The 23602-nt window shown below is 48.3% G+C and overlaps 1 protein-coding gene across 7 annotated transcripts in view; it reads left to right on the top strand.

The window, feature by feature from the left end:
* The window catches only part of znf385c (zinc finger protein 385C), a 468492-nt gene that overhangs the window by 329729 nt on the left and 115161 nt on the right, over positions 1-23602 (top strand). For all 7 annotated transcript variants that reach the window (XM_038778606.1, XM_038778605.1, XM_038778607.1 and 4 more), the window contains one exon: positions 19941-20083. In XM_038778606.1, coding sequence (XP_038634534.1) covers positions 19941-20083 — 143 coding nt within the window. The remainder of the gene's footprint in view (positions 1-19940; positions 20084-23602) is intronic.

The following is a 23602-nucleotide window of genomic DNA, read 5'->3' as shown; positions in this document are numbered from 1 at the left end:
TGAAGCCTACTCGTGACAATAAGCGATTTTCACTTTCACTTTCACCCCTGACCTCCACATTGATTTCATGGCCAAACCTGCACCAGAGTAATCAACAAGAAGTATTACTGTGTGTTACTGGGCTTCTGATAAATTCAGTTTTACATGGCTTCTTACCAGGTCTGGATAGCTCGCACCTTCTTTTGTGAGATTATCAATGTGTTCATTAGCTGCATGTTTGCATATCATGACATAGGTTAGGTGGATTGACCATGCTAAATTGCTAATTGGAAAAAAAATTATTGGGTACTCTAAATTTATGAAATAAAATGTACCACATTTCCAAATGGGAAGGTTGTTTTGAGCAGTACTTGCAGCCCATCAGTCAGAGTGAACTGAAACCATGTCATGTGAATGGTTTGGGCCTCCAGTTGATCTAACTAGGTCAGGGCGACATTTTTCAGGTGGTGGGTAAAATAACTTCTTCCTGAATCCTTCCCTCACAAGGGAATAACATCAGAGATCATGTGACTATGGCAAACCACAGTACGCAACATGCACAGCGTGCAAAGGCATTTCTCCAAATGGGCGGCACGGTAGCACAGTGTTTAGCACTGCTGCCTCACAGCGCAAGAGACCCAGGTTCAATTCCGGCCTTGGGTAGCTGTGTGGAGTTTGTACTTTCTTCCCGAGTCTGCGTGGGTTTCCTCCGGGAGATCCGGTTTCCTCCCACAGTCCAAAGATGTGCAGGTTAGGTGGATTGGCTATGCTACAACTGCCCCTTAGTGACCAGAGGTGTGCAGGTTAGGTGGGGTTATGGGAATTGGGGGGAGGGGCTGGGGGGGAATGGACTTTGGTGGGGTGCGCTTACAGCGGGGTGGGACAGACTCGATGGGCCAAATGGCCTTCTTCTGCACTCTAGGAAGTCTATGGATTCCAAGTAGAGAGGATGCAGTTAGAAGGCAGGCATGTTTTCAGGCGGGAAGATGAAATTGGCAGATGGAGCCGGTGTATTGGCCGAGTGGAACCAGTTTATTCAGGCAGGCAGAGCATGGTGGCCTATCCTGATGCCTGATGTGTGCCACACATGAAATTCAATCTCACTACTTCTTCCTGGGGTTCTGGCAGCAGAGCTTACATGGCATTTCATGAGGCAAGCAATGATGGAAACCACCCAAAGCATAACAAGTGGATTTCCAGAGTTTTGATCCTCACAGAGAACTGATGGAAATAATGATCTCAACCTCCACATTGATTTCATGGCCAAACCTGCACCAGAGTAATCAACAACAAGAAGTATTACTGTGTGTTACTGGACTCCTGATAAATTCAGTTTTACATGGCTTCTTACCAGCTCTGGATAGCTCGCAACTTCTTTTCTGAGATTATCAATAATGTGCGTGATTTCAATAAGTTTCATTCACAATCTTTAACCACAGCGAAGAACAGAGAAAAAGTAAGGTGGCCTGGGGAGGAACCTCCAGGTGGTGGGGTAACTTACTTTTGTCTGCTCCACTGAGACAAAATCGCTGTTGACTGAAGTGCACAGAAGATGAGGATTGTGTTTTTTAAAATTTGATTTATTATTGTCACATGTATTAGTATACAGTGAAAAGTATTGTTTCTTGCATGCTATACAAACAATGCATATCGTACATAGGGAAGGAAGGAGAGACTGCAGAATATAATGTTACAGTTACAGTAAGGTGTGGAGAAAAGATCAACTTAATATGAGGTAGGTCCATTCAAAAGTCTGATGGCAGTAGGGAAGAAGCTGTTCTTGAGTCGGTTGGTACGTGACCTCAAACATTTGTATCTTTCTCCTGGCGGAAGAAGGTGGAAGAGAGTATGTCCAGGGTGCGTGGGGTCCTTAATTATGCTGGCTGCCTTTCCGATGCAACAGGAATTGTAGACAGAGTCAATGGATGGGAGGCTGGTTTGCGTGATGGATTGGGCTACATTCACAACCTTTTGTAATTTCCTGCGGTCTTGGGCAGAGCAGGATCCATACTAGGCTGTGATACAATCAGAAAGAATGCTTTCTAGTGCAGAAATTAAAATTGCAAACATTGTACCGGGTGAACTCGACTTCCGCCTGTACCTCGATGAGCATGATTCAATTAAAGTTGTTCACAGGGCTCAAATGACTAGAGCGCGTATGAGTGCGTTCTTTCCTGATGCGGAGAATAGGTACGAGAGCGGCTCAAGGGGGGGGGCAGCGAATCACGTGCATGTGTTTTGGTCCTGCCCGAGACTGGTCGAGTTCTGGGAATCGATGTCGGTGTCGTGGGGGTGAGACTGGAGCCGTGCCCTTTGGTGGCACGATTTGGCGTATCGGAGTTGCCAGAGGGGAAGGGGGCCGATATCCTGGCCTTTGCCTCTCTGATTGCCCGGCGACGAATCGTACTTGGATGGAGGTCGACGGTGCCACCGAGTTGCTTCGGCATAGTTGGGGGACGTGGCAGTGTTCCTTCAACTGACAAAAAATAAAGTATGGCCTGAGCAGGGTTCCATTCAAGGTGTAGGCCCTTTATCTCTGTCTTTAATGATCTGTTTTATCGCCAGCAACTAAAGGGGGAAAAGGGTTGTGGTGGGGACTGGATGTTTGCTTTGGGGTGATATCAGTTGGTTTACAAAGATATAAAATGTCAAACTCTTTGTAATATGGCTGTTTGTGTTTTATATGATGGTGGAATTTTTCGTATTGTTCGGGATAAAATATATATTTTTGAAAAGAAATTACAATTGCATTTAACTTTATATTTTCATCCATTCTGCTCATTTATCATTTCAATGGCAGCACTAACAGAGAGCTCTACGACTTCAGAATTCCGTTTTGCAGCCTAAAGGAACATCAATTCCACAAAAATAAACACTGAAGACGTAGAATGAGAATAGTTTAAATACTGCACATACAATTTACTGCCTTTTTCTGTGAAGCTGCTAAAGTGATTTATGGCTTTCTCGGTAAATTATGGTGCTCCAGGAATTGGATTTTGTTAAAAAGAAACCTTGGCATTGTTCTTTTTGGGGAGGATTTGCAAGATGACCTGAACCCCACACTGGTCAGAATATGCCCTGTAATTCAACTGAAGGACATCCACGTACATGGGATAGATATTCATAATCAATGGGAATTGGTTTAGCTCACTCAGCTAAATCGCTGGCTTTTAAAGCAGACTAAACAGGCCAGCAGCACGGTTCGATTCCCGTACCAGCCTCCCCGAACAGGCGCCAGAATGTGGCGACTAGGGGCTTTTCACAGTAACTTAATTGAAGCCTACTCGTGACAATAAGTGATTTTCATTTCATTTCATTTTTTCATTTACCTGGCGCCTTTAAAATAGTAAAACATTCACTGGTGCGTTATTGGATTTTACACTGTGCCACGTTCCAATCCCATGACCACCACCATCTAGAAGGACACGGGCAGCAGATACCTGGGAACCCCACCACCTGGAGGCCCCTCCCCCCCAAGTCACTCACCATCCTGACTTGGAAATATATTGCTGTTCCTTCACTGTCGCTGGGTCAAAATCCTGGAATTTTCTCCCTAATAGCACTGTGGGCATACCTACACATCAGGGATTGCAGTGGTTCAAGAACCACTTCTGAAGGGCAACTAGAGATGGGCAATGAATGCTGGTCTAACCAGCTATGCCCAAAACCCATAAATGAATAAAAGAAAAGGCAACAAAATATTTGGGCAGGCGATAAAGAATGAGGTTTTAAGGAGGAAAGCAAGGTGGACAAGGTTAAGGGAGAAACTTGCAGTGCTTGAATCTTGGACAACTAAAGTTCTTCCTCTGCTGTGCTTGAGATGCGAAGCAGATTTATCAAATTAAGACAGACGCTTCATGTGAATCTCCAGTGGATTTCAATTGTAAATTAAAATATAGAACAAGCAGAAGACAGATAATTTAATTAAAAAGTTCAATTGGTGACTGACAGGAAGCGCCTTCACTATGAATCTGGAATTGAATGTGGGAACATCTGTAAGTTCCTATGCCAGTTCACTATTGTGAATAAAGTAATGTCAAAGGGTTATCAAAGAGTAAAGCAGATATGGAGCATGTTTTGAGGTCTGCATGCATGTGCGTGTATGGTGTACATGTGTGTGTGTGGTGTGCGTGTCTGTGGTGTGCATGCGTGTGTGTGGTGTACGCATGTATGCGTATGTGCGCAGGGTGCATGTGTGAGCTGTGCAAGCTTGTGGTGTGCACATGTGTGCGGGGTGCATGTTTGCTGTGCGTGTGAGTGGTGTGCATGTGTGTGTATACATGTTGGCCGGAATTCTCCCCTACCCTGCGGGGCGGGGGGTCCCGGCGTGTCAGAGTGGCCAAGCCGGCCGGCGTAAGTCCGCGCATGCGCCGGAGCGTCTGCGGCTGCTGACGTCATACCGGCGCATGCGCAGGGGAGGGGGTCTCTTCCGCCTCCGCCATGGTGATGGCGAAGGCCCGCCCGCCAATCGGTGGGCCCTGATCGCGGGCCAGGCCACTGTGGGGGGGCACCCCCCCCCCCCCCCCCCCCCCCAGGGCCAGATCGCCCCACACCCCTCCCCAGGACCCCGGCGCCCGCCCGCGCCGTCAATCCCGCCGGTCAGGTAGGTGGTTTAATCCACACCACCGGGAGAGGCTAGTCAGCGGCGGGACTTCGGCCCGCGCTGCGCCGGGGGGGGGCCCGCCGACCGGCGCAGCGCGATTCCCGCCATCGCCAAATCTCGGGGGGCGGAGAATTTGGGACACGGCGGGGGCGGGTTTGACGCCGGCCCCGGGTGATTCTCCAACCCGGCGGGGGGTCGGAGAATCCCGCCCGTGGTGTTTGTGGTGTGTGTGCGTGCGGTGTGTCTGCATGCGTCTACCTATTTTATTTTTGAAAGAGGAAACTTGAATCAGAGCACTTGTATATTCTATTTTTATATTTTCATTCTCTCATGGGATGCGGATGTTACCCTTGAACAGGAGGCAGTTAAGTTAAGAGTTGACCATTGTAGGTCTGGAGTGACATATAGACCAGAGAATGATGGCGCATTTCCTTTCCTGAAGGGCGTTAGTGAAATGGGTTTCCAAAACAATTGGTGATAGTTTCTTAGTCCCCATTACTGAAACTAGCTTTTTATTCCAGATTTATTAATTGAATTCAAATCCATCAGCTGCTGTGCTGAGATTCAATTCCTTGTCCCCTGACCAATTGGCCTGGGGCCACTGGACAAGTGGCAAGATCACAATACCACTGTCCCACCAATAATGCATCTGAAGACAGGCATGTGAAGGAATAAATAGGGTGGGATTTTCGGGTCCTGCCTGTCCCGAGAATGGAAATTCCCACCCGAGGTCAACGGGCCTATCAATAATCCATTAAATTTTCCATCCCACCCTGCATCAATTCAGGAACATCTACACCATTGTGGGGAGATCTAGAACGAACATAGAGCTGAGTCATTCAGAAACAATGGCCAGGTTATTTTTTGTTCGTTCATGGGATGTGGGCATCGCTGGCTGGGTAACTATTTATTGCCCATCCCTGAGGGATTTCAGAGTCAACCACATCGCTGTGGGGCTGGAGTCACATATAGGCCAGACCAGGTAAAGGTGGCAGATTTCCTCCTCTAAAGGACATTGGTGAACCAGATGGATTTTTATGACAATCGACAATGGTTTCATGGTCACCTTTAGACTTTAATTCCAGATTTTTTTTTAATTGAACTCAAATTTCGGCACTTGCCATGGTGGGACTCAAAGCCGGGTCCCCAGGGAATGGCTCTGGGGTCTCTGGATTACTTGTTCAGCGGGGCAGCACAGTAGCATTGTGGATAGCACAATCGCTTCACAGCTCCAGGGTCCCATGTTCGATTCCCGGCTTGGGTCACTGTCTGTGCGGAGTCTGCACATCCTCCCCGTGTGTGCGTGGGTTTCCTCCGGGTGCTCCGGTTTCCTCCCACAGTCCAAAGATGTGCAGGTTAGGTGGATTGGCCATGATAAATTGCCCTGTGTCCAAAATTGCCCTTAGTGTTGGGTGGGGTTACTGGGTTATGGGGATAGGGTGGAGTTGTTGACCTTGGGTAGGGTGCTCTTTCCAAGAGCCGGTGCAGACTCAATGGGCTGAATAGCCTCCTTCTGCACTGTAAATTCTATGATTCTATGATTCTATGATTCTATGACAATGCTACTGCACCACTGCCTCTCCAGATGCATTTCTTCACACAAAGGTTAATGGGAATCTGGAACTCTCTTCCCCCATAAAGCAGGATAAACTGAAAATATGGGATTGATAAGTTTTTGATGGGCAAAGATTATGGAATCCAGGATGGGTAGATAGAGATACAGATCAGCCATGATGTTACTAAATGGCAGAACAAGCTCAAGGGTCTGAATGGCCGATTCCTGTTTCTAATGGCGTACAGCCACGTAACTAAATTAACTTGGGTCAGAGCCTCTGAGGAATGGCAATCACAGTCAGATTACAACCCCGCTCCTCTTCACTTACACCGGAATGCAGCTGCACATTTCCTGCCCTGCCTCCCTCCTTGGGCCGGGTGAGAATATTGCAGTGTAGCAGGTTCCCGTGGCTTTCAATCAAGGGTACCAGAGTTGAGAGAACGTTAAGCCAACCTCCCCCCATCCCCAACCCCCACCGCCTCCTTTTTTACGATGCTGCCATAAAACAGGTAGATTCAATGGTCCAGTCACTTTGAGAAGCTAGGTAGAAGATAACTGTGCAAGGTAAATGGGTAGGATAGGGCAAGGGGTCTGGTTAGGTGGGATTGCAAGGATGGAGCGGGGGAGTGAGCCTTGGTAAGGTGCTCTTTTGGAGGGTCGATGCGGATTCAATGGGCCAAATGGCTCCTCCTGCACTGTGGGATTCTACGATTTTACAAGATGGGCAGTGGGGGGTCGGGGGGAGTTGTGTGCCAATAGTGGGGGGGTCATGTATCAGTCGAGGGGGTTGTGGTTGGGTTGCCGTGGGGGTTAGGTGGCCAGCGGACGGGTAGGATGTGCCAGCGGAGTCTGATGGTCCGGGTTGAGGTGGCTTGGAGGTAGTTGAGGGAATCAGGAGGCTAGTCTGGGGAGAGGAGGGAGTTGGTTTGTGGGGGTAGTCGGGGTTGGTAGACAGGGGTGGGAGAGTGGGTCGGGGGTTTGTGGATGTAGCTGGGTGGTCAAAGGGGGCTGTGATGATCAGTTGCTGGGTGGGATGGGTAATCGGGAGGATAGTCAGGGATAGGGAGGATAATCAGGCGGGACAGGGTGGGGTGAGTGTTTGAGAGGTGGGGGAGGGGTGAGTGCGGGGAGGGTCAATACTATAGTTATCCAGGAGTTAGAATTTATTTTAATTCATCTAACCTTTCCTGGGTTACAACTCTGACAGCCGGAATCACCAATCGGAGTGCAGTATAGGATGTTTGACAGTGCAAGGAAATTCCCGGGCAACACCCTCGCATGGGATATCCGGAAGGGTCCCGCAACACGTCTTCCGGGATACCTCCTGGGTACAGCCCTCTGGAGGTGGCGGGTTTTGGGCCAAAATGTAGAAAAATGGTTGATAGATCCAATCAGCACTTGTGGCGACAAATGTAAACACATGAATCAAGGCTGTTTGTATACATTCCATCCTGGACCACACTGACATCAACCCATCGCTACGATGGCAAGAGGCTGGTGGTTGTGGCAGCCAATGAGGTGGAAAATGGGCCCACGCAGCCATAGCGCGTGCATTTTTGATATGCAGGATGATAGTCGCTGTCAAGTGGTTAAAGGAGGTGATTTCAGCAAAATCCTATTGATTCAGGCCAGCAGCTGTCATGGAGAGTTTATGTTTCAGCAGCTGCAGGTGCTGGGAAAATATAAAACCTTCTGCGCTGATGAAGCAGCATCTGCTGCTGTGGGAATAAATGAGAACTGACTGAAATGGGGCAGAAAAACGGTCTAAAAAAAATTTGTGAGGCACAGATGCTAAATAGTGTTTGTGTTCTTTTTTAGACTTGCCTCTGCTCTTTATCCCTTTCATAGAACATAGAACAGTACAGCACAGAACAGGCCCTTCGGCCCTCAATGTTGTGCCGAGCCATGATCACCCTACTCAAACCCACGTATCCACCCTATACCCGTAACCCAACAACTCCCCCCCCTTAACCTTACTTTTTTTTTTATTAGGACACTACGGGCAATTTAGCATGGCCAATCCACCTAACCCGCACATCTTTGGACTGTGGGAGGAAACCGGAGCACCCGGAGGAAACCCACGCACACAGGGGGAGGACGTGCAGACTCCACACAGACAGTGACCCAGCCGGGAATCGAACCTGGGACCCTGGAGCTGTGAAGCATTTATGCTAACCACCATGCTACCCTGCTGCCTGGATGCCACAGACACTAGCTAGTCTGTGGCACACCAATTGAGGAGTTCAAAATATTATACTTAGAAAGGCCACAGGAATGAAATTGCTCTTTTTTTAAATTCCCTGTCTCCTGACTGCGCTGTTCCTCTTTGGTCTCCTGGCAGAAAGCATCGTCCACATTCGAGAAAATTAATGGGCTCCCAAGCGTCAGCATTAACTCTCAGTGTTCAGCATTAGGAGATGGTGCGGGAGCAGCTCACCCGGTCATTCTGCTTCCCTGGATGTCAGAAGGCAGCTTATCTCCACTTTCTATTGCCCTTTTGGTTGCACAGGTTACGCCAACAGTTCAGGCATCAGTAGAAAGTAAACATGACTCTCCTAAGCTCAAAGTCGGATGCCTCCTAATAATAGTTCAGAAAGTGCCAACCTCCAGAGACCTTCTCCCTCCCTGCTGATCCTGAGGGAGAAGTGGCATTCATACCAAACATCCCCTTCTCCCTCTTAATAATAATAATAATAATAATCGCTTATTGTCACAAGCAGGCTTCAATGAAGTTACTCTGAAAAGCCCCTAGTCGCCACATTCCAGTGTCTGTTCGGGGAGGCCGGTACGGGAATTGAACCCGCGCTGCTGGCCTTGTTCTGCATTACGAACCAGCTGTTTAGCTCACTGTGCTAAACCAGCCCTTGAAGGTCCAGCTTCAGTCCCAAGAGCTGCCTCCGAGAGACACGTATCCACAGTTCAGCTCCGCCCTTCCTAATCACCTCAACAAATCTGCCCCCAAGAAATGAATCTTTGCTCAGATCTGAGGAAACTACAACTTCTTCACAGGCAAATGCTATAAGCAAACGATTGTCATCTGAAAGGGATTCTCCTCCCACCTCGTGCCCCCAATTTCCCTCGGACTTAGGTAACTTTTAATCTCTCAGAGCAGCAGGGTGGCCCAGTGGTTAGCACTGCTGCCTACGGCGCTGCGGACCTGGGTTCGATCCTGGCCCTGGGTCACTGCCTGTGTGGAGTTTGTGGGTTTCACCCCCACAACTCAAAGATGTGCAGAATAGGTGGATTGGTCACACTAAATTGCCCCTTAATTGGAAAAAAAAATTGGGTACTCTAAAAAAAATTTTTAAACTTTTCATCTATGTATTTTGTCAATTCTAATAGGATCAGTGAACTTTTATCACTTGCCTGTACCAAGCCCTTTCCTCACTGTTCCTTTTCCTCACCACGGCTTTATTGTGCTTTTTATTCTTATATTCTTCCCCACACCTCAAAATGACAGTCTCCTGCCTCCTTCAGTGTTTTCCTTGCTCTGCCATCTACATATTTAGAATACCTAGATTCGGCTGCACCTAATTATTACACCGCGATCAACCTCAACTTTTGTACACTTTTCAGTAATGAGCCGTTAACTGCCCTCCACCTTTGTTTCTTGATTGAATAAAACAATTGATTCTCCCTCTCAGGTGGCCGTTTTGCTCAGAGTTTTTTTTTATCAATTTAGATTAGCCAATAATTTTTTCTAATTAAGGGGCAATTTAGCGTGGCCAATCCACCTACTCTACACATTTTTGGGTTGTGGGGGCAAAACCCACGCAGACATGGGGAGAATGTGCAAACTCCACACGGACAGTGACCCAGAGCCGGGATCGAACCTGGGACCTCAGCACCGTGAGGCGGTTGTGCTAACCACTAGGCCACCGTGCTGCCCGTTTTGCTCAGAGTTAAGCGCCATTGTCAAATCTGACGAGGCAACCGAGAGACCGCAGAAGGATTTGAATAAAACCGGCAAGTGGGCAAAATAGCGGTAGATGAAAATTTGAATAACAGTCAATTAGAAGTCAGTGCAAAATTAGAAGAAGAAATGGGGGAATAATCAGGCAAAATGTTAAATTGAAAGAGATCTGCTGAGGTATTTGTCGAAACTACAGTTCTACACAGTGGGATTCCACAAATAACAACGAGATAAATAATCAGTTCCGCGGTATGGTAGAGGGATGAATGCTGGTAAGGCAATTAGACAATTCATAGCCTTAAACCCTTTTACAACCACCTAAATAAGCAGAGAAAGTCACATCCAAAAGATAGCACCTCCATCAATGTGATGTTCTATCAACATTGCACCTATTTTTGTTTATTCATTCACATTTATTTGTGTAGGCCACTATTTATTGCACATCCCTAATTGCCCTTGAGAAGGTGGTAATGAGCTACCTTCTTCAACTGCAGCAGTTCATGCGGTGGACGTGCACCCACAGTGCCGTTAGGAACGGCAATATATTTCCAAGTCAGGATGGTGTGTGACTGGGCAGCACAGTGGCTCAGTGGGTTAGCCCTGATACCTCAAGGCGCCGATGTCCCAGGTTTGATCCCGGCTCTGGGTCACTGTCCGTGTGGAGTTTGCACATTCTCATCGTGTTTGCGTGGGTTTCGCCCCCACAACCCAAAGATGTGCAGGGTAGATGGATTGGCCACGCTAAATTGCCCCTTTAATTGAAAAAAAAGAATTGGGTACACTAAATTAATTTTTTTTAAAGGATGGTGTGTGACTTGGAGAGGAACCTCCAGGTGATAATGTTCCTTGGATCTACTGCCCTTATTTTTCTCGATGGTCAAGATCGCGGGTTTGGAACGTGCTGTTGAAAGAGCCTTGGTGAGATGCTGCAGTGCACTTTGGAGATGTCACACAGTGCTGCCACTGTGCATCAGTGGTGGAGGAAGTGAATGTTTAAAGTGGTGGATGGAATGTCAATCAAGCGGGCTATGTTGGGGACAGGATAGCGAGCAGCTTCTTAGGTGTTGTTGGAGCTCAACCAGGCAAGTAGAGAGTATTCCATCAAACTCCTGACTTGGGTGTTGTACATTGTGGACAAGCTTTGAGGAGCTAGGTGGTGAGTTACTCTGACCTGCTCTCGCAGCCACGGTATATTTCTTAAAATTTTTCAATTAAGGGGGAAATTGAGCGTGGTCAGTTCACCTATCCTGCACATCTTTGGGTTGTGGGGGTGAGGCCCACGCAGACACGGGGAGAATGTGCAAACTCCACACGGACAGTGACCCGGTACCAGGATCGAACCCAGTCTATGACACCGTGAGGCAGCAGTGTTGACCACTGCACCACTCTGCCGCCTCCGCAGCCACAGTATTTAAATGGCTAGTCCAGTTAAGTTTCTTGTTAATGGGAAGCCCCGGAATGTTTTTTTTTTTTTAAATCTTTTTATTGGCTTTTCTCAAATTTATTACCAGTTGTTGCTTTGGAACAGGCCGACGAACTGCCCCCAAGTATCCAGGAAGCCTTCCTCTGACCCTCGGATGGCGTACTTAATTTTCTCCAGGTGGAGAAATTCCGAGAGGTCAGCGAGCCAGTCTGCAGCTTTGGGTGGTGTTGCCGATCGCCAGCTGAGCAGGATTCTCCAGCGTGAGATTAGGGAAGCGAAAGCAAGGGCGTTGGCCCCATTCCCCATGTGTAGCTCTGGCTGCTCCGATACCCCGAAGATTGCCACTATTGGTCATGGCTTCACCCTCACCCCCACAACCTTGGACATTGCCTCGGAGAAAGCTGCCCAGAACCCACCAAGCTTAGGGCAAGCTCAAAACATGTGGGTGTGGTTGGCCGGGCCCCTCTGGCTCCGCTCACATTTGTCCTCCACCTCCGGGAAAAACCTGCTCATTCGGGTTCTGGTCAGGTGCGCTCTGTGCACTTCTTTGAGCTGCATTAGGCTTAGCCTTGCGCAGGAGAGGGTGGAGCTCCCCCTGTTCAGTGCTTCGTTCCAGAGTCTTCGTCCTACCTCACAGTTCGGCCTCCCATTTTTGGTCACGACCAGTGGTGTTCAAATTCTGTCCAGTAGCTGTCCGTATATCTTCCCCTTCTCGCTGCCTGTGTCTATCAGGTCCTCTAGCAGTGTGCTTTCTGGGGCCCCGCAGTACCCTACTGTCTCTTTGCGGAGGAAGTGCTTTATTTGGAGGTGCCTCAATTCCTGTCCTTTTGCTAGTTTCCACTTCCTCGTCAGTTCATCCAGTGTTGCCAGTCTGCGCCCTACGTAGAAGTCTCTGACCGTCAGTGTGACCCATCCCACCTCCATCTTTTGAAGGTGGTATCTAGCATGGCTGGGGGGAATCTGTGATTGCCGCAGATGGGAGCCATGGTGGACATTTTGGTTATCCCGAAGTGCTGTCTCAACTGGGTCCATGTTCTCAATGTGGCTGCTACCACTGGGCTCGTTGTGTACCTTGTTGAGAAAGTGATGCACGATCAATGACTACTAAAGCGAGGTTGTAGTCCAACTGAAGGCTTTAATAAGCTAGATGTTTCCGCCAGCAGCTCAGGTACAGAAAGGAAGCTGCTGGGTCGGCACGGGCTCTTATACCCCGCCTTGCAGGGCGGAGCTACCATACAGGCTCGACCAATGGAAAGCATACATTATCTACCAATGGTGTTCCAGCATTACAAGGTACCGTAATACCTCTACACAGGCTACCACAGGAGGATGGGAGTGCTGCTGTAGCCAGGGCCCGGAGGGTTGTTCCTTTACAGGATTCCTCCTCCATTTGTACCCAATCTGTGTCGGGTTCTTGTACCCATCCCCTCACTTTTTCTGCCTCTGCTGCCCAGTGGTAGTATTGTAGGTTCGGTATAGCCAGGCCCCCTCTGACATTTCCTCTTTGCAGTGTTGGTTTGGGAATTCTCGGGTCCCTACCACCCTACCACCCCCCCCCCCCCCCCCCCCCCCCCCCCCCCCCCCACCACCACCACCACCAACCACACACGTAAATGTCATGATTAGACTGTCTACGTTTTGGAAAAAGGCCTTTGGGATGAAGGTCAGGATGAATCTAAACAGGAAGAGGAAACTTGGCAGTACGTTCATCTTGATCGTCTGCACTCTCCCTGCCAGGGAGAGTGGGAGTGAGCTGAAGGTCTTTTCTTCCTTCCTCCACCAGGCTGGTCAGGTTCCACTTGTGGATCTGTGTCCAGTCTCTGGCTATTTAGATCCCCAGGTAACGGAATCTGTTCTGGGCTGTTTTAAACGGGAGCCCCTTCAGCTCTGTCCCTCCCCCTTTTGGGTTCACTGGGAATGCCTCGCTTTTGACCAGGTTACGTTTGTAGCCCGAGAAGGTTCCAAACTCTTTCAGTATTTGCAGTATTGCCTTCAGTCCCTCTTGTGGCTTTGAAACATAGAGGAGCAAGTCATCTGCATAGAGTGAGACTCTGTGCTCTCTGTCTCCTCTCCGGATTCCCTTCCAGCTTTTTGCGTCCCGCAGGGCTATCGCCAGGGGTTCGATCGCGAGTGCGAACAAGAGTGGGGGCAAGCCCCAGAATGTTGATAATGGGGGATGGTAATGTCATTGAATGCAAGGGTTAGAAGGGTTGATGATCATTGCCTGGCACCTGTGTGGCGTGAATTTTACTTGCCCCTTTTCAATCCGAACATGAATGTTGTCCTGGCTGTGGCTGCATCCGATCATGCATTTAAACAAGTTAAAACACGATACTTACAAAGAAGAGTGTCGTCACTGAACCACTTTCTAATTTTAATTTCTATCCATTCAGCCTATAATCATAGACTGACCTTAAGAGGAGCACGTCCGCTGTGAAACTTGCTAGCATTGCTTTCTGTCTTCATCAACATGATGTAATAATAACAATTGCTAAAGTATCATCAACTCTACCAAGGAGTAGAACACTCCAAGTAGTTGGACCGTGCCATACCACCTGTCCCTCGTGGAAAAACTTTTGAAGAAAAGCACCTTTGACCACAAGGCAATGAAGCAGTGGTCAGCACGTAATGTCCTCGAGGCCCTCAGGGAAAAGGAGACTGTGGAGGACGTTGGATGGTTCCCTGAGCAGACTGTCAGAGTTATCTGGCAGAATGCCTCATCACCAGAACTTACAAACAAGCACCAAGACCTAGCTTGGCTGGTGGTGAGAAGGGCCCTCCCAGTCAGATTCTTTATGTACACCCGAAGGCTCAGCACTGTTGCACGCTGCCCTCGGAGTGGCTGTGGGGGAAATGAGACAGTCACACACCTCCTTGTGGAATGTGCCTTTGCAAAGAAGGTCTGGAGAGAGATGCAGTGGTATTTGTCAAGGTTCATCCCGAGCAGCTCTGTGACACAGGACTCTGCTCTATGGACTGTTTCCGGGGACACACACCGAAACAAGCATCAACTGCTGCTGGAAGGTCATCAACTCGGTGAAAGACGCTCTTTGATCTGCCCGTAACTTGCTGATCTTCCAGTGCAAAGAATTGTCCTCGAGCGAGTGTTGCAGACTGGCACATTCCAAGGCCCAGGACTACGTGCTGAGGCACGCACTCAAGCTTGGGGCAGCTGCCGCCAAGGCGCAATGGGGAAAGGCCACTGTGTAAGGTCTTATCAGCAAATGTACCCCGAGGGGTGGGTAACAGTGTAAAGCCCCTCGGTCCGGGTCATCAACACTCCAATGTATAAAAGAAACATGACAATGTAAATATATAAGAAAGAATTGTAACGTAAAGAGGGATATATGTGTAATGTCATCCCAATTGAATGGAAGAAAGTCAAGGGAATGTGTAACTTTGTTGGAAATGTACAGGCAAGACAATTCGGAATGTTCTGTAATGTTTATTATAGATTTTATGAATAAAATATATTTTTTGTAAGAAAAAATCATCAACTGTACCATTGCATTGAAAGCTATGTCTAGCTCCTCCGTATAGTTACTTTCCTCCTGGAGTAGTTCCCCTTTAATATTGGATAGAGTAAAAAAAAACAAACCTCTTTGTACAAAGTGGTCATATTCATTTCATAAAGGTCAAACTTCTGCATTTAATAGTAAATTTCATTTTCTACAGGCCAACAATAAACAAGGAATATGTAGCACATAGATACAGCTGTGTGCAGGTAATCACTGTTGATCAGACTCTCCTCTGGTGCCAGTAATGTTTGGTGGAGGTCATGGGTTATGAATAAAGCCCATTCCCATTGGGTTTTTGGCAGTTACGCACAGCTATTTGCACAAGTGCCTTTTGTGCACATGAGCTCTAGCCGATCTGCCAAATCACTGAGCACTGTACTGTATTCATTTCTTCATTCAGTAGACAAGACTAAATCAAGAGGGTAGAAATTTTAAAACATGTGGAACGCTAAACCATCTGGATCACACACTTCCAGCACAGGAAAACCCTTTTTTGTCTGTTTAAGAGGAATAAGGTAAGAATCAGACGTCCACCTTTAATTGCTCCATCATCAGAGCAATCAAGGTAATAAAAGATCCATTTTTTGTGAAAGATCTGAATATTTTGACAATGCCGGTGGGTGGAAATAGCAGGTTTCGTCATTTGTATGACATGAAGCTGTTTTTTTAAAATCTGTTTTGTGCTTGGCTATTTCATATGTTCCATAAACCTTGATACAGTGACTGGAATATTTAGGGCGTGATTTAATGACCACACTGCGCCTGAAAAGCAGCTCGCCGCGGCGCAGCAAGGCTGATAAAAATCGGGAGACTCCGCTCCCGGGATTTACCTGGCTTGCAACACATCGCGAGATCTAAACTGATCTCGCGAGACATTACGATGTGAATCCTGCCCATTGTGGGCGGGACCACTATTTAGCAAATGTGCATATAGAACATAGAACAGTACAGCACAGAACAGGCCCTTTGGCCCTCAATGTTGTGCCGAGCCATGATCACCCTACTCAAACCCACGTATCCACCCTATACCCGTAACCCAACAACCCCCCCCTTAACCTTACTTTTGTTAGGACACTACGGGCAATTTAGCATGGCCAATCCACCTAACCCGCACATCTTTGGACTGTGGGAGGAAACCGGAGCACCCGGAGGAAACCCACGCACACAGGGGGAGGACGTGCAGACTCCACACAGACAGTGACCCAGCCGGGAATCGAACCTGGGACCCTGGAGCTGTGAAGCATTTATGCTAACCACCATGCTACCCTGCTGTCTTATCATATCAAAGCGAGACAGCTGGTCTCACTGTAATGTGCAGTTCCTGAGGTACCAGAGGCGTGAGACCATACTCCATCAGAGTCCTCGGGCGAGTGCCATTCAGTACTGGTCTCCATTAATGGAAATCAGATGGAACGGAACTCGTGGGGGTCTCCCAGGGGACTGGAGGCCCCCAAATGCATGTCCATTGCGCAGGATTTATACTGCTGGTGCCACCCATGCACCCTGGCACTTCCAGCCAGCCCCATACCAAAGCAGAGTCGCGTTTTACAGCCTTGTATTTCTCGGCGCTGCGAGTATTCTTGGTGAGCAGATATGGGGGGGGGTGTTGTACACCCCAGTCTGTGACTTTCAGAGCATTAACTTAATGACTGAAATCTTATGGGCTGGAAGTGGGGAATTTCCCATTATGTGTTCCCAGTGTGGGCCCGGAACAACCGAGACATCATATATTATCTGACCTGTCTAAACTGCACCTGGGTGCAGCCATGAACTGCCATGGTGCCTATGTGGCACTGCCAGCTGGCTGGGGAACTGCAAGGTTGGCACTGCCAAGGTGCCAGGCTGACATTTGTTGTGTGGGTGAGATCAGGCTGGGGTACCCTGTGTGGGTGATGGGGGGGCCGGGGACCATCCCATAGCGGGTTGGGGGGGGACTCAGGGGCTGGTTTAGCACAGGGCTAAATTGCTGGCTTTTAAAGCAGACCAAGGCAGGCCAGCAGCACGGTTCAATTCCCATACCAGCCTCCCCGAACAAGCGCCGGAATGGGGCGACTAGGGGCTTTTCACAGTAACTTCATTTGAAGCCTACTTATGACAATAAGCGATTTCCAATTTCATTCATCAGGGGTCGTTTCAGGGGCCTTGGAGATTGGATACTATTTAAAAATGGCATCCGATCTCTCGCTACACTGAGGAGTTCCGGCGAGCTATGTGCGGCCTCAATCGTGCGTTCCCCACTGAGGCCCCATACCAAAGCAGAGTCGCGTTTTACAGCCTTGTATTTCTCGGCGCTGCGAGTATTCTTGGTGAGCAGATATGGGGGGGGGGGGGGGGGGGGGGGGTGTTGTACACCCCAGTCTGTGACTTTCAGAGCATTAACTTAATGACTGAAATCTTATGGGCTGGAAGTGGGGAATTTCCCATTATGTGTTCCCAGTGTGGGCCCGGAACAACCGAGACATCATATATTATCTGACCTGTCTAAACTGCAGGAAAATGCATGGCGGCTCCCTTTCTGAAGTGCTCTCATTTTGATCAGTGTGGGGTTTTTGGAAAAAGATTGCGTAACTTCTTGTTAAAATTATTTCATATCGGGATCAGGCGAAGCAGTAAGTGTTGCATTTAATGGCTCCAAATAATGCGGAAATGTACTCGACGCCCAGCATACCAACTGAAGTGTAGAGTATCGAATGCCAGTTGTGAACGTGTGTGATCGCATGTCCTGGTGTTGCTGAATAAAATTGAGATAAGCTCATTGTCAGTGCCTCTTTTGTTAAAATTGTTCCCCAGTATTGGGTCAAGGGAAGATACTGGGCGCGATTCTCCGAAATGGAGACAGAGCGCTCACGCCATCATGAACGCCATCGGCGCAGGGACTTCCGATTCTGGCCCCCTTAGGGACACCGGCCAGCGACCGGCGCCACGCCAAACGCGCAGGCGCAAACAGCGCTGATTCTCCGCTCCTCGGAGAATCGCCTGCCGACGTCGGACCGGCGCCGTGGGAAATAAGGCACGAACGGCGATTCTCCCATACGGCGCGGAATGGGAGAATCGCGGCCCTTAGGTCTAAAACTTGGGAGATGCTGATTGAATCGATCTGAACCTTCCAGACAACAATGACGCTACACTGACCTTAATGTCACTGGGCTTTAATTAAAGGGCGCTGTAGGGAGGCAAACAGCCAGGATCAGCGATTCTGATTGTTATCATATGTGGAGGTTCACTTAGGAACTTGTTTGAACTTAGCTTTGAGACAGTAATTAGCTAATTCTTTGTTTGGGTTCCACATGGAAATTGGTTTAGTAAGCGAGGTACTGGAGGAAACACACTGCCAATATGGGGGAAGAAGATTTGTTTGTATCCAATGTTACCACATCTCCCAAAAACAACAACAGCTTGCATTTATCTAGCACCTGTAAAATGGAAGAATAGACTCGCTGACCTGCAATGTTTCCCCATTAAGCAACAATTTGATTTTAAAGTTACATCCTTTTTTTCAAATACCTCCATGGCTTAGACCCTCCTTAGACCCTCCTTCGACCTACAAGTCAGTGAGACATCTGCACTCCTCCAACTTTAGCCTCTTCAGCATCCACAATTTTAATTGCACCACGCACCACCATGACTTCAGGTGCCAAATTACTCTCCTCCCTTAAGTTCCGCCTTGAAACATACTTTAATTAAGCTTTTGATCATCTCATTAGGTGGTTCCGTGTCAAATTTTACATTCCTGTGAGCAGCTTGGGAAGTTTTTCTTGGTTGAAAGCGCTATATAATGAAGCTGTTGTCGACTGTAACCTAATCTGCCCAGTGAACCAGGTGGTAAAACCAACTGGAAGGTTTACCTGCTGACCAGGCCGTTGGGACCCAAATGCTACTTTAACTGCTGGCCTGAGGGGATGTAGTTGTATCTTTTCCACCATTGAAGCTTGTAGGGAGAGTAGCCAAAGTCGGAGGAAAACCGAGCAGTTCATTCTCTTTACTTCGCTCACAAGGCTTGTTCCTCGTGGTCCCACGAGGAAGATTTAGTTCTTCCCCCTGCCTCGGTGCCAGCTGTAATGATATGTATAATCTAAGGAGTGTAAAGGGTTAACAAGATGATGTTCATGTATCTGAACACTAGATGGCATCACTGAGGATGCGTCTCCAAGCATTCTGGGAGAAGGTTAAGGAGAAGGATAGTGAGAGGATGAGATAGAGTGTTAGTTGTATTAAAAATACATTATAGATTACTGTAGCATAGATTTAATACTGTTGCTTTATTAGCTATTACTTTGTAGAGTGTGCAAACCATTTAAAGTAGTGTAAATAAACTAGCTTTGTTTTAAATACATAGCTTGATGTTCTTTGTCAACACTACGACTTTTACCTATCTTGGAGAACTATACAAGGATCATCACACCAGCCTCTTGATCAGAAGACCCTCTCAGAAGGACCACCCTGCCATTTACCTGAGCACTAGTGGCTGTTGTGTTGGTCCTAGCTCATGGCGAATAAAACCCCACCACATGTGCAGTTCCTGCTTCAGGTTAGAATCAGGCCTTCTCTCTCCAGGTTCAGCATGGCCCATATCTATTAGGATGAGGTTCTCGGGGTGGGTTAGCGTGAAGGAACAATGTGGAAGATGTCCTGACTTCAAATATCTGGCCACCATGTTTTTCACACTCAGAGAAACAGATGGCCGCTTCCACTTGAAGGTCAGGAACGGTAAACCCCATCAGAAAATTCCCCTCGTCCTAGATGTGTGCTATAAACAACTTACAAAAGGGAAGGCTCAGCTAGCTTTGACATCTGCAGCAAACCTTTATGTCAACATGCTAAATACAGAGCAAATGTTTTAAAGCTGCTGCTGGAGGAGTGTCATTTGCGATATATGGGTTTTATAAGCTTTGAAGAGTTAGCATGGCAATTGTAATTAATGGCTTTTCCTTCCTTCTGTCTTTCTTCAGGTTCCACAGGACAGAACAGTCATGTTTTAGCATCTCTGCAGCTGCAAGGAAGAGCCATGCAACCTGCCCTCGATATGAAACACTTACTACCTTTTCGACTAAACACCCCCTCCCCCGTGGGATTATTTCCCAACTTCAACACAGTAAGTGCCCTTGTAGTCTATACTTTTTTCACCTTTAAGGCACGTAAACTGCAGGGAGAGAAAAATAATGATTATCTGCTTTTTTATCCGGCATCTGAATTGTACAGTGGTCCATATGCTCGTATAGGGGGGGTGACCGCACCCCCGACCCACAGGTTTGAGGGGTGACACTGGGAGCTCTGACCCAGGGGACAGAGGGTGTAACCGGTTCTGGATAAGGTGAACCTGAAACGAGGTTTTCGGCCAGGCACCGACTGTTGTTTTCTTCAGTTCTACCTTCAACATGGGCGTAATTCAGCGGACTCAGGTTAAAGGCCACTGAAAGGCGCAATTAGCAGTATGTTAATCGGCAGCTGTCGTTGTTTTTCACCTCAGGGAGGTGCCCTGTCTCTGACCACCCAGGGGTCTCCACTGGCCTGGGAGCCCCCCTCCCCCCCCCCCCAAGGTGCAGTGTCGACTGGTCCATGTTTGTGTGGACCAGTACTAAGCAGCACCCTGGCGAGGTCTTCCAGACACGGCCGGTGAGTCCCGGGTGTCGGGTGAATCCGGTGTCCGGATATTTAAATGAGCTGTAAGGCGGAGCGAGTCGGGTGACTAGCACGAGGTTTGGCGCCCGGCGTGGAGCCCAATTCGAGGCTGTCACGCGATTCACCCGGATCAGTGTCGGGAGCAAAGAGTCGCTGAATCGCGCCCGTGATTGCAAAAACCACAGCTGATGTTAGCTGAATTTGGTGGCTGACAACTTGATTGAAGTGTTTTTAGAGGATCATATTGTTTGGGTACAAAGCACTAGAATATGGCCAGTAAGAAGTCTATCCAAGTCTGCTGAAGTTGGAAAATTAATCTCAGCTTTGAGAGGAGATTTTGATCCGGCCTGGTGGTATGGATGTCTATTCCCTTCGTCATATGCAACAGTCCCACAAAATATAAATTTGGGATCTATCTTTTTTCAACATCACTCCAGTCCCTTAAGGGAGATTTTTTTTTCTTCATTCTTTCACGGAATGTGGGTCAGCCCTTGAACTGAGTAACTTGCCGGGCCATTTCAGAAGGCAGTTAAGCGTCAACCACATTTCTGTGGGTCGAGAGTCACATGTGGGTAGCATGGTAGCACAGTGGTTAGCACAGTTACTTCACCGCTCCAGGGTCCCAGGTTCGATTCCCGGCTTGGGTCACTGTCTGTGCGGAGTCTGCACGTTCTCCCCGTGTCTGCGTGGGTTTCCTCCGGGTGCTCCGGTTTCCTCCCAAAGACCAAAGATGTGCAGGTTAGGTGGATTGGCCATGATAAATTGCCCTCAGTGTCCAAAAAGGTTAGGTGCGGTTACTGGGTTACGGGGATTGGATGGAGGTGTGGGGTGTTCTTTCCATGGGCCGGTGCAGACTCGATGGGCCAAATGGCCTCCTTCTGCACTGTAAATTCTATGTCTATGTAGGTCAGACCAGATAAGGACGGCAGATTTCCTTCCCTAAAGGATTTTAGGGAAACAGATGGGTTTTTATGACAATAGTTTCACAGTCATCACTCGATTTATAATTCTAGATTTCAAATTCCACCATCTGTTGCAGTGGGATTTGAACCTGCACCCTCAGAACATTATCCTGGGTCTCTAGATCGATGGGTTGATGTGTGAAATGGGTAGCATTGCTTTGATGATGTTGAAAGTTCTCCAAACATTGACATTAGTAAAAGTTGATGCAGGTGACTAGCAGCAGTCTACAACCAGCCTTCTCTTTGGTTATTCTGGCAGTACTTGGGCCTTGACGTTGCATGGAATGGAAGCAGGCGGGTACTAAAAATAGCACCTCTGGCCGATGTGCTCCAGATCAATCCCGCTCCTGATCTATTTTCAGGGACGCGGGATGAGGGGGTGTGCGGCAGCTGGGTTACCTGTCACCGGCCAATCAGGCTTGTTTGAGGTTGCCAACCTTCCAGAATTGTCCTGGAGTCTCCAGGAATTGAAGCTCAATTTCCAGGTCGTTGCTGTGGGCAACTCTGGAAAAAGAATCACCAGGACATTGTAAAAATTATTTTATTTTTCCTTTTCTTTGAACCTTTCTCCTTGTCATATATTTGGCGAACAGTCAAGCAGCTGTCGCAGGCCGTCATGTGGAGGGGCTCCTTCAAGTGATGGCCCAGCTGCAAAATCCCAGTTTTTACTTCAACTTTTAAGAAGTTAGAGGGGCAGAGCCTCCAAAGCATACTCGCCCTTACTGACAATTACATCCTGCTGCTGCTTTCCACTGGAAGGCCTCTGGTCCTGCAATGCCAAGAGCCTTGACATCTTGAGCGATTCCGTCTGCCCTCAGCAAAATTCACCTTCCCTTTGACTCCCTCTGATCGGGTGCTCTGGGTCTTCCTGTCAGTCTATGGCTCTGCAGCTAACTTCCGAGAAGTCACACAGACTGCAAAGTTTGAAAACTACTGCCTTGACCTTGATGGGCATAAAGGTTAGCAAAAGAAAATTGCTTTCTTTCCCTTGGTTTATTAATCACCAAAATGGTTTCATTGCAAAGGCAAACCTGTTATAGTCCAGGATTTACAGTTTGACTAACTGGAGTAAGATTTTAATTAGCCAATAACTGTGCCATTGATTTTCGAAAGTACAGTTCGCAATTTACACATATTCACACTTAATAAATGATGGTGTAGCCATCTCCCTGAATGCCCAGTGCAGACACCTCCAGCATTTTGGGAGGTTTTGTGAGCATGTGGTCAGAACCCTCAGTGGTAGACACTCAAACGGTTAATGGGAATATGGTGGATGTAAGCCATGTTCCTCGTAGTCTAGTTGACATGTAAGCTTCAAGCCATCTCATTTTCTGATTACTAAATGCCCCCAACTGATAGGGGAAAAAAAACTTCACAAATTCCTGGTGCTGGTCCAAACTTAAATTCCATTTTCACAAGATATAGAAGACATTTTCCAGGTTTTACTGGTTTGTCCTTCTGGGAGGGAGTTACACCTGCTTTTTGGCAGTGAGCCTGTGAACCATGATGATCTAGATGCAGAGATGTATCCTTGTGCCTTAGAGGGGGGTGTGAGTTCTCAATCCTGAATCAGGAGCAGATGCATCCACTACCAGTAGTCTTAATGGAGATCTGGGGCTGGATTCTCCATTATTGGGACTATGTCCCCACGCCGGCGTCAGATCTTCACGCCAGTGCCACATATTCCTAGCCCGGCAGGGGGATAGCAGAGATACGGCATAAATCTAGCAGCTTTTGCTGCAGATACGGACCCCCGCACTTCCGGGTAGGAGGTCGCGCATGCACGCCGCCGCGGCCTCCAGCGGCCGTGCCGTGCTCCATGGCGGACTCGGACCGCGGACCTGGACCCTGAAAATAAACCCCCGATAGGCTGCGCGCCCAACCCTGACCGCCCGCAGAAACATTTCTCGGCCGCGTACAGGGCCCCCCCCCTCGCCCTCCGACCGGCCCGCCCCTGGCCAGGGCAGCCGCGGACTGAGTCTGCAGCCGCCAGAGTAGTTTGTCGGCCGGCTGGACCACATTAGATCCAC

The sequence above is a fragment of the Scyliorhinus canicula genome, chromosome 19, assembly GCF_902713615.1.
Source record: "Scyliorhinus canicula chromosome 19, sScyCan1.1, whole genome shotgun sequence".
Classification (NCBI taxonomy): Eukaryota; Metazoa; Chordata; class Chondrichthyes; order Carcharhiniformes; family Scyliorhinidae; genus Scyliorhinus; species Scyliorhinus canicula.
Note: the sequence above shows the minus strand (reverse complement) of the source record. Positions and strands in the feature narration are given on the sequence as shown.